Source organism: Rhinatrema bivittatum, chromosome 1, assembly GCF_901001135.1.
Source record: "Rhinatrema bivittatum chromosome 1, aRhiBiv1.1, whole genome shotgun sequence".
Classification (NCBI taxonomy): domain Eukaryota; kingdom Metazoa; phylum Chordata; class Amphibia; order Gymnophiona; family Rhinatrematidae; genus Rhinatrema; species Rhinatrema bivittatum.
The window spans coordinates 531,209,743-531,221,684 of record NC_042615.1 but is presented as its reverse complement, the minus strand read 5'-3'; the positions used below and the strand labels follow the sequence as shown (position 1 = coordinate 531,221,684).

General features: G+C 47.9%; 1 protein-coding gene across 2 annotated transcripts in view; it reads left to right on the top strand.

The window, feature by feature from the left end:
- Positions 1-1,559: 1,559 nt before the first annotated feature.
- Positions 1,560-11,942, top strand: part of AK3 (adenylate kinase 3) — a 42,811-nt gene continuing 32,428 nt past the window's right edge. Inside the window, exon 1 of one of the 2 annotated variants that reach the window (XM_029613552.1) lies at positions 1,560-1,669. Coding sequence is in view for 1 of the 2 variants with exons in the window: in XM_029613547.1 (XP_029469407.1) it covers positions 1,819-1,966 (148 nt within the window). In the remaining variant the exon portion in view is untranslated. Of the gene's footprint in view, positions 1,967-11,942 lie in introns of both variants that reach the window. The other variant, XM_029613547.1, reaches the window with a different exon arrangement.

Below are 11,942 nucleotides of genomic sequence, written 5' to 3'. Positions count from 1 at the left end.
GTGCCTGCCCGTCCAGCCCTAACATGGAGAACGGAGATGCTCATCCCGCTCTTATGGGACCCTTCCCCCCTCTTACACCTTACAAACAACAATAGGGAGGAGGAATAGCCTAGTGGTTAGAGCAGTGGACTATGAACAAGGAGACCAAGGTTCAAGTCCTGCCGTCACGCCTTGTGACCTTGGGCAAGTCACTTTACCCTACATTGCCTCAGGTACAAAAACTTAGATTGTAAGCCCTCTGGGGATAGAGAAATACCTACAGTACCTGAATGTAAACCAATGTGATATCTCAATTGAGATGAATGTTGGTATATAAAAAAAAATAATATAATAATAATACAACTTTTTGGGTTAACAAAGGCCGCAGTTTATTTATAACCTGAACCCGAGCCCGATATTTAACATAAGATCAAAAACATCACCCCCCATTTGCCCCACCCCTCTCCTGTCGATAGCCCCCTACCACGCCCCCAGTGGTAGGGCTAATCATTGTCCATCACTTGACTTACCCCACCTCGTCCCATCGAGAGTAAGCATGCGACCTTGAGCATCAGCCCCCCTTTTGCTCATTGGCCATCTCGTGTAGCAGCCCCCAAACTACTCGAGGTTCCCCCCCCGAATGCCCCTTTACATTAAATAACAACACTTAACAAAATTGGGCTCGGGTTTATCGCCACCATCTGCGACAACTTTAAACCAACACATGAACACGAGATCATATATGCATAATACATAGCTGCCCTTAGGGAGGGAAGGAGGGAAACAAAATATGCCGCCGCTGCCTCAGTCTGCCCGTACGGTCTGAGGCGCAAACACACGGCACACCGTTGGTCTAGGGGCAGCACCCAATCGCATAGGAGCATTTCAAAATGCCTCTCTGCCATTGGGCACCGCCGGTGGGCACCTAACCCCCCTCCCCCCTCATGCCCCTCCTGGACTGATCCGGGTACAAACAAGGAAGTCTATATTTCTAAGGCCAGTATTGGAGTGGTGGGGAGAATGCTGAAGTCAGCAGTGTGCCATCCACCGTTAATTCATTTCAATCTGAGGAGATGTGTTTGCGTTCCCCAATCAGACTTCCTTACCCTTTGTTCCCAAGAAGCAAGGATCAATTGGGGCACCATCAATGATTTTTACACGGAGCACCTTTTGCCTTGGAGCCGGCCCTGGTTTTAACTGCTCCTGTTTTAAATACCCAGATGAAAAATCCTGCCGATTCTGGAACACAGGTTACAGAAGGAAGCAGCATGTAACTCAATGCAAGCCACTACTGCTCCAAGTTTACCAATTCAAACCTTGTAGGTCAACCTCCCACCAAACGCAACAGCACCACATTTTCAACGGCCCGCCCCTCATTTCCAGGCATTGCACAGTCCTAAGTAGGTTGGAAGCAATAAAGGCGGAGGCTAGCAGCAGGCTTCCGGGGAGGCGAGGACGAGGCGGGGGCGAGAGGGGAGGGGAGGAGCTTTGGGCGGAGCAAGAGGAGGAGAGGCGGGGCTTTGGGCCGAGCAAGGGGGGATAGGCGGGGCTTTGGGCAGAGCGAGGGGGGTTGGGAGTGGGCTCGGCATCGGCATGCGGCTCTTTCACTTCCTGGGGTTGGTGGCTCCTCTCCGCTCTCCTCCTCTTCCTCTCGGCGCAGATTGCATACCTTGCTTTACTTCGCGCTGAGGTTGGCGTCCTGCATTTTGTTTTCTGCAGACACGGCTTCTCCTTAGGCACAGCTGATGTTTACTCGGTAGTCATAGTGAAGAGGGGGTAGGGGGGGGGGGAATCTTTAAATATTTTTTTTGTATTCGGCTGCTCTGTTTTGGAGTCATCATGGTGCTCCGTTTGCTGTTCCGGGCTGTGATCATGGGGCCCCCCGGCTCTGGCAAAGGGACCGTGTCCGACAGGATCGTGAAACATTTTGCTCTGAAACATCTCTCCAGCGGGGACCTGCTCCGAGCCAACATCCAGTGTGGCAGCGGTAAGGAAGGAGCCAGGGGTCCGACTGGGACGGGATGGGAGTGCACAATAAATCCCCAAAACTAGCAGAAGCACATATTGGGCCAAATGCGCCAAGCCTTTCTTTCTAATGTTGCATGAACACAAAATGGAAAAAAAAAATAGTTCATCTGGGCCCAGTACGGGAGCTTCACTGCTGAGGTTGGGCAGCAAGGTTTCAGCTGTCTGTTTTGCGAGCGGATACAGTGTAGCAAAGAGCAACCCATTTTATTTTATCCCTCTGTTGACTACATTCTTTTCAATAGATTTTCGGTCGATCAGATATTGCTCTGACAGATTTGGAGCAGGTTGGAAATCACAAGTGGGATTAGTTCTGCAAATATAAATCGGCTCTTTCCTGCATGGAGGGTTCTTAGTATATAACGTTTCTGGGGAAGGAGGCAAATGTCAGTGTAGGTATGCTACATATTCTAGGAGGAGTATATGCCCTTTAGGCATTTCAGTTTTCTTGTTGGCACCCGCAAAAGGGTAGCTCCTTAACACGTCCAACATCCATGCAAGGTCATCTATCAGATATTCCAACAACTATTTCCCTCATTCTGCTGTGGTTTAATAACCTCGGGCTGACACCGACCCAGTTATTGCTTTATAGGATACTCCAGTGATATCACAAACATATTAACACAGTAGATTATGGAAATATCTTTGCTGCCAGCCACAAAGTGTGACAATTTGTAAGACATCTCTCCTTATTCAGGACAGTTTTTGTCATCTTTTCACTTTTATACTCATTTATCTTGGGCAGCTTAGCATATGAGGGCCCCGCTCTCCCCCCCTTCCTATGTCTAACCACAAGGTTTTGCAATAATCTGTCTACCAATATTAGCATGGTTGTTGCCCAAGCATCCTACTTCCTAGATGTTCCTGCTCAGCCAGCCAGACCCAGCCACATGAGTGCCTATGTATCTGCTTGGGCTTCTAAATGTAGATATTCAGAAGTTAGCTGGTTTAAGTTAACTGGATAGACATATCTGACTAACTTAGAAGGGATATTCAGAAGCACAGCTACTGTGCGGGTCTAACTTACCTGGATAACTTACCTGGCTAAGTAGTGCCGCTCCGATTCGCCCACAACTTATCTGGTTATTTAGATAGCTAGAGAAGTGACTTAATCTGGCAAAGTAGAGGCCACTGGATGTAACCGGATATTCCGCGGCTGCTATATCCAGCTATCTAGTGCTAAAACGTGCTCTGAATATCGGCCTCCTACTTATTACTGCACCGGCAGCCTGCCAAACAGACCCAGCTACCAATTTAGTTCTATCATTGCACACTGGTCTAAATAGCATGGCTGTTCCCAAACATCTGGCCATCTGGGTTCTCTAAGGTCAGGCAGGTCTCGTACCTGCCTGGCCACGGTAATATGGTGCCTGGCTCTTCCCCTGGCACGCCGGGGGGGTTAAGAGTTGGGGGGGGGGGGCCAGCTGCAGCAGCCCCTATCCGGACTCGTGCTGCAAGATAAGGCAGGGGAGGGGGAGTTGGGGGTTTATTTTCAAACCTCTTGTTTCTGGGGATCCCATTGGATCCCCTTCAGCAGGGGCAGCTGGGAAGGGGAGGAATTGTGGGAGGGTCCTGGGGTCTGGGAGGTGTTCGCTGGTTACCTGCTGTGGCGTCTGGTCGCTGATACCCGCCCGCCCGTCCCTAAAAAATTTGGTGGTTGTTACTGTTTGGGGGGTTTGGCGTTGTCGCAGCTGGGGGTGGGGGCGGGTAGCCCGAGCCGATTGGGGGTTATGCAGTGGTTTAAAGTGTCTGACTTGACAGGTGTCAGGTCAGTGGTTACGAACTGAACGACTGGGTGCAGTTGTTGATGGTACGGCTCCTTGCTTGGGCAGTGGCGGGGGTCGAAGGAGGAGTGTACATGATGTGACTGCATACAGGCTGGGATAGCCTCGGATTGCCCGTCTTGCTGGCTCGTGGCGGATGGGCGGGGAGGAGGGGTAATTGGTTGTTATGGTGAACTGGCTCGGGCACCAGGATGTTGTTAATAAAAGCTGCGGCCTGTTGATCCCAATCTGTGTTATGTGTATTTATTGGTTGTAAAGGGACGGGCGTGGGCAGAAGCGTCAGTCCTGGCTACCCATATTACCTGTGCTGCCTGGCAGACAGACCTGGCAACATGAATGCCTGCTCTCTGCTAGAACTTATTATGCTTTGCTCCTGGGGGAATTCTGCACACAAAAATTGAAAATTCTACAAAATTCTGTATACTTTTATTGGTCAGAATAACACAATATACATGACAATCTTTAAGTAATTCATTTAAAGTGTAATACAGAAAAAAGTTATTACTTAAAAATGCAGAGTTTTAAATATTTTGAGCAGAATTTCCCTAGAAGTACATTGTAAAAATGTCCCTTCCACTTTCTCTCCCTGCTCCCCCGGCCAGTCTTCTTTCATTTTGCCTTCTCAGGCACCCCAAATTCTCCTTCCTCCACTATTTCTCCCCTCCCCGCTAGGCTCAACCCCTTCCCCCTCTATTTCCACTCCCAGAGTTTGACCCCTCTCTCAATACTGCCCCTCACACAGGTTCCCTCTGTCCTTCTCTCTCACACACAGGCTCCCTCTCTCTCTCATGCATACCCCCCCCCCCCCCCGCACATTGGTTCCCTCTCTCTCACACATACACACAGGCTCCCTTTCCATACCCTCTCATACAGGCTCCCTCTCTATCTCGCACACACACATACACCCTCACAAGGCTCCCTTTCTCTCTCATGCATTCAGCCTCGCACAAGCTACCTATCTCTCTCTTACACATGCCTGTACACTGGCTCACTCTCTCTCTCTCACACACACACACACACACACATATGCATCCCTTCAAACAGGCTCCTCTCATAAAAAAGCTCCCTCACATACACACACTCCCTTTTTCACGCACACCACCTCCCAATCTCTCACACATATACACATTCTTTCACAATCTCCTCACATAGCCTCCCACTCTCCAGTACACACACACGCCCTCACTCATACTCTTTCACACTACACCCCTACACACAGGCTCTCAGTCTTACATGCACACCTCTATACACAGCCTTGCAGTCTCTCACACAAACAACCTCTACTCACAGACTCACTCTCACCGGACCTGCCCCCATCTTCACCACTAGTGGGATGGGCTCCACTCGCAGCATGCTGGGACTTGCGCCTCCATCTTTGCCATGAGCGAGATGGGCTCTGCTAGCAGCATCCCGGGTCCTGCACCATCTTCGCTGTGAGTGGGACACGCTTCGCTCTCAGCATGCCACGGCCTTCTCCTTCTTCACCGCGACGTAGCACGCCAGGACCTTCTCCCTCTTCACCATGACGCGGCACGCTACGGCATTCTCTTCCTTCACTGCAATGTGGCACACGGGGCCTGCTCTTCGCTGTGAGCAGGCTGGGCTCCTCTTGTGGCACGCTGGGGTCTGCTCCACCTTCACCACAGCGGGAAGGTGTCTCCTCGCGGCACGCCGGGGCCTGCTCCAAATTCTGCACAGAAACTGGAATTTCTGCGCAGGAGGGGAATTCTGCGCTCCGCAGTAGTGCAGAATCCTCCCAGGAGTAATACTTTGCAACCTGTCAGACAAACCCAGCTGCTAGTTAACTCTATCATTTCAGCCTTCCAGACAGACCTGACTGCTTGTGCTTGTGCTAGGACTTCTAAGACTGCATATTATCCACTATGCCATTCATTCTGGCAGCGACAACACTGGTTGTTAAATCTTTTGAATAAGACACTTTAAACTTCTCTTTGGTCCTCAGTGTTTATCTTCTTCTCAGTTTTTCTGGTACTGTTTTAATGCATCACCCTACCCCCCCCCCCCCCCCCCCAAAAAGTCCATCGCCCAGATTTTAAACACCCATTGTTCAGTATTTATTCACGTGATGGTGCACAGGGTTTACATTCAGCATCAAATACATAAGGTGCTATGTGGGTGTGCAGTACACACATCTGATATCTTTGCTGGCTTACCTCGGTATGAAAGGTGATTAATCAGACACCTTGGGATTGATGTAATGGATGCATGTTTTATTTTTATTTATATTCTACTTTTTCGGCACTTCAAAGCAGATTACATTCAGGCTCCGTAGGTGTTTCCCTGTTCTCGGAGGGCTCACAATCTAAGAGCCAGGTTTACTAAAGGCTTTACTCGCATTCCGTGGCTATGGGAAACATGTTTAATAAATCAAGACTTAAGTTTGTACCTGGGGTAATAAAGAGTGATGTGTCCACTGTCACATCAGCAGGATTTGAACCCTGGTTTCCCCTGCTTCATAGCCCACTGCGTTAACCATTAGGCTACTCTTCCACTCTTGGGCCTAGTGCATGACTCGAATGAATAAGTGCTGCACTCTGATGATATTTTGTCACTTGCAGTGAACAGACTGCATTGATTTCAATTCCTCCACTTTTATGTGAGATGATTTTTTTTTTTTTTTTAGTTGCCCAACCTTTTTGAAATCTCTTGTTTGGAGGTTATCTTAATTAATTAATTAAATTAATTTTTACAAGCATGGCTTTTGATTTTAAGAAAAAAACCATAGTGCACCCAGCTCTAAATGTCTTTTTGATAATCTGGATGTGAATACAAGGAAATAGTGGTGTCTTGCCTGGGTAGCAGGGTGCTGGGACTGGGAAATCTCCTTAGCACAGTGGGTGGCAGTAAATACATGGAGGGGTGATGACCAGAGCTAGAGCAGTGCAGGTGGTCAGGCTTGTATGGCTGACAGCTGGGACATATCTTTAGTTCTAACCCTCCTCCTTCAAATTAATTGCGCTGTAACCACAGATTATATAAATAAAAATAATAATGAATCAAGCTTCCTTTTTTTTTTATTTCCCTGATCTCTCCTTTTCCCACTCCACAAGGCAAAGAACATATTAGATTTTAGACTTTAAGGCTTAAGTCTTAAATGTGTGCTAGTAAGATTAGACTCGGCCTGCTATGGTCAGTTTTCCAAACGTGTAGCTAGAAAGATGCCACTACTTTGCAAGGCTTGGAATTTGTTGACACTACCTCCTAAATACTCAGAAGTAACACAACGTTTGTGGGTTATCAGCGACTTTCTTGAAGGTTAAGTTCCACTCTTGGCCAGGCATTATCTGGCAGCCCCATGACAGGACCAGACTGATTAGTAAGCAGTGGCAGACCTCCAGGAAACCCAAGGGCCAAAAATAAAAGCACCAAGCACGGAAGGCTACCCAACTGACAGCAGCATCTGTAATGTCAGCAGCCACTTAAGCGTGCTGGACTGAAGCATTATGGTCACTTCCAGGCACTAAACGTCACATATTTGAACGGCACTTTCTAGCACTGTAAATGCTTTCTGTGATCCAAGAATCACGTGGCTCCAGTCGCATGCTGTATTACTACGTTCTTTACCTTAATCATACATGGCACACACGTATTTCCAAGCAAATGTTTACAGATGTATTCACAGTACACAGATTCTCCTGTCATCTGTAAGAGATGACTGATCAGCTGTATTTAAGAGCTAGAGAGGTCAGCTCCATTGTCTAAGCAAACAATATTTCAGGCAGTCGATGCTGTCTTCTCCCCAAAAAAATGAATGACTCCATTTACAATAATCTTAAAAAAGAAAAAAAGCTAGCACAGACAAAGCAGTGGCATAGCTGATCCGGTCATCTATTTGGAGGCGGCCTATCTATGCAAACATTAAGCCTCAGTGGAAAAATCTGCAACAGCTGTACCATGCAAAGGATTGGTCAAAATTTAGCAATAGAAATAGCCTGTCTTGTTTTCCATTGTTCCCTCACCCCCAGTAGCCAATACAACTGCCCTGGGGACAAGAGATTCCCATGCTAGCTAAGGGGGTGGACAAGAAACTTCCTCTGAAATTGAACTCCTCGGTACCATTCTTATGCCAGCAGGGGTAGCTCCATCAGCAGCAGTCATCCCCTCTCCCTGAGCACAGTAACTCTGAAGCAGTATAACCTTATAGTAGATGCTGGCATTCAACGAACACCGAGTCTGCTCGGTTGCCCAAACTTACATAGCTGTAGCACCCCATTCATGGCCTAGCCTGGCCTAATGGTTCCTTGATAGTGCTGCACATTGCCATGTGCAGGACCTGGTTTTTATTCTCTGGCCCAGTTTCTGCTCCCTGGACTGGGAAAGCTACAGAGATAGCACTCACAGTCCCAGTCATTGCACAATGATGTCATCTATTGGCCAGGGTGCATGGCCCCTGACTAAGTACTGCGGCTGTCTTGGCTGGGCTAAGTAAGCTGGGAGGAGATATGTATAAAATAGGGGAGAAATCCCCAGGTCATTGTGAATGAAGACTCAGGATGCCTTATCTTAACTTCATGTCCGACCGAGCAGGAAGCCCAAAAGAGCACAAAGAAGCTGCAGGCCAAGAAACATTCTGTGTGCCTGAGAACAGGCAGTACAGGAGAATGGAACAACAACTTTGCAAAACACACAGCAGGATTGTCACCTAACACTGTTCCCTTTTCTAAGGTGGTATTATTATTATAAAAGTTATGATATGAGATTGATTTCATGTGGGCTACAACTGCTTTTACAGCAGCACAAAATCAGGCAGCCAAACACACTGCTCACTCTGTGTAACACTGCACATAGGACCAAAGTTTCATGCATAGGCAGAGGTAGTTTCCTGGAGGAGAGTAGTGAGTATGTATACTGTAAATGATTAATATTGGAAGAATGTTACAGTGGTAAATAGTGTATAAATAATGGAAAGAGAATTAGCATTTTGGGGGGTGGGGTGTGTAGGGGGTTTCCCATGTACCACTGGTTTCATTGAGAAATGTTTGGAGGGGGAGTGGAATGCAGGGAAACAATTTATTAGATGGAATAAATGACTGCTTCATGGAGTAATTGGTTCAAGAACTGACAAGAGAGGGAGCTATTTTAGATCTAATTCTTACTGGAATGTAATATTTGGTGAGAGAATTAATGCTGGTGGGGCCACTTGGCAATAGTGATCATAACACTGGTAAACAAATTTCTGGGAACATTTTGTTTCCTCCACAACCCTCGGTGAAACGAGTAGATTTTAACAAACTGATCACAAATATGCATTTATTATGTCTGTATCACGTACCGTTTGCCAGAAAAGTGCAATATACATTAAGCATTGTTACGGGTCTGTAGCAGCACAAGCTATAATGGCAATATTGGCACCAGAAAACAAAACTAAAAATGTTTTGGCGCAGATTTTCATTTGTAATCACTGTCCGACGCTTCGCGGATGAGAGTCCAACAGTAGTCACCCAGCATGGAGGGGTTTTACTTGCCTTGATACCGTTTCTCCATTTTGACAATGTCTTGATGAAACCTTTCACCATGTTCGTCACTCACAGCACCAAGGTTGTCTGGGAAGAAGTCCAAGTGGGAATGAAGAAAATGTATCTTCAATGACATGTTGCACTTCATCAATTTGTATGCCTGAAGCAGATTTTCAACCTGTTCGACATAGTCTGCTGCCTTATAGTTGCCTAGAACGTTACAAACGACATTCTTGAAGGCGCAACATATATGAGGAGCCCATGCTCTGGCCTGGTCACCAATTTTGCACCCAAAGTATAACTCGTATTCCTTCTTAATGAGTGCAGTCATACTCCTTTTCTGTGCTTTCAGAGTAAACTCACCACAGATGTAACAAAACGTGTCACGGCTATTACAGCATTGGTGCGACATTTCATAAAGTATATGAAATTAAATCCACAAGCTTTAAACTCAACAGTTTCAGTGATACGATTCGCTCATTCACACAGGAGACTACTCATTGCTGCTGCTTATATAAGGCTGTGTCGTCATGGAAACAAGTTGGAATCTTGCAGCTGAGCGGGTGCTTGCCCGAGCAAGTTCTGGCATGATCAGGCAGAGTTTCTTGGTGTATTTTTTTTTAAAAAAAAGTTAATCTCTGTTACGTTACGTTGCTTATGGCCGTCAAAAATACGACATGAATTTTAAAAATCATAAAAACTACTGTCCAGCAAGAAAATATATATAGGCGAGTTGTTTTTAAAATTTCACAATTATTGTAACACAAAATGGCCATTTCTCAAAAACCTTATGTGATGTACAAATTTCGAAGTAGAGATGTGAATCGGAACCAGAATCGTGTGATCAGCATCAAAAAGTCTATTTGGAACCCCAAAAAGCCTGAAGGAAACAAAAACTTTGTTTACCAGTGTAACATGATCAAATTTGAATTGACTAGTAGAGGGACAATAAATAACTCTAGCCCTAAACTTTCAAAAGGAAGATAGAAAAAAAACTGAAAGGTGCAGCTACGAAGGCTAAATGTGTACATCGGACATGGACATTGTTTAAAAATACCATCTTAGAAGTGCAGTCCAGATGCATGCCACACATTAAAAAAGGTAGAAGAAAGCCAAATGACTGCCAGCTTGTATTACGCTCCTGCCCGCGGACCCCATTCCGCGGACAGGCCCTTCACCTACCGCCATTTCGCTGCCGCAGCTGTCTCCACCTAAGCAGCAGAGAGGACACCGCCGGATTCCCTTCGTGGCAGGATGGGCTGCCGTTCTCCATCTTCGCAGCCTAACCACTGCCGGGATCCGCCTCCTTGCGGCAGAGGCCACCGCTGCTGCTGCTGCTCATCTTCGCGGCGGGAGCAGCTGCTAGAGTGTGCCTTCATGGTCCTAGTGCCACAGTGGCCCGAACGCTGCTGTCGGGGTTCCTCTTCACAGCAGGAAGCCACCTACAGTCCTGCCTTCCATCATGGCAGGACGCCGCTGTAGGCCTCCATTTCCTTGGACTCTCCCGGGTGCGCGCCTCTTCTGTCCATTTAAAGGGCCAGTGGCGGGAAATGTCCCGCGGCCCTCACCAGTGATGTCATTCGTCCACGTCTAGTTCAGCCCTATAAAAGGGCTCTGCTTCATTCCTTCAGGGCCTTCGGATCTGGTCAGCCCAGTGGACTGTGGTCTTCATTCCGATCCAGGTCCGCCGTGGTCTTCCTGTGCCTTGATGGATCTTTGTTTCATGTTCTTCATGTTCCTGGTCTCGTCCCTCGTCAGAGCTCCCTCATCGCTTGTTTCTTGTTCCTGATGTCCAGATGTTCCATGTCCAGAGGTACCATATTCCTGTCCTGACTCCGTCCGACTCGTCTTCAGCTCTTCGTCCAGTTCCCAAGTTCCTTGTCTGTCCACCTTTCCTGGCATGCCACTGTCGTGGTCCATGACCAGCCCATGGGGGGTTGTGTAGGATACCTCGTGGTACAAGGCCTTTTTCTCGTCAGCAGTGCAAGCTTCCGGAAGACTCCTGTTTTTAATGCCAGCTTGTGAATCCTGAGTCTTGAATCCTGTCCCGGTCTTTGGAGCTACTTGTACCTGCTTCCCAGGGGTAGATTGGCCTATCGGGGGATTGGGCATCCCCCAGAGGGCCAGTCGTGCTAGTCACGTGGTCTGCCGAGCGCGGCCGTGACAGAGACATGCTCGGCAAACCACATGGTATCTCCTGGGCCGGCCTGGGCGGCGAATCCCTGGGCCAGTCTTCATCGGGAATCCGCCGCTGCTGCTTCCGTTCATGCCCAATGCTCTGCCAGAACCTGCTTTGCTTCAGCGTGGTCTGCAACCAGCCACAGGCACCTCGGTGCAAGCCTCTCCTGAATCTTCATCATGTCCTGGCTTCAAGTTCCACAGCCTTGTCTGGAGTCTGTTTCGCTTTCAGCGTGGTCTATGACCAGCCATGGGCGGCTGTGTAGGGTGCGCTGTGATGCAGCACTCACCCAGTACTTTCTCCCGTATTCTCGCCTGAGACTTCCTAGTAACCTGAATCCTTGCATGAGTCTTCTGAGCAACCTGAATCCTTGTCTGAGTCTTCTGTTCCTGGGTCTTCTGTTCCAAGTTCCATGTCTCGTCTTGTTCCTGTCCTCAGCCTCCGTCTGGCCTCACGGATTCGTCATTCCCAAGCGACAGGTCCGGAAGGGTTATCGAG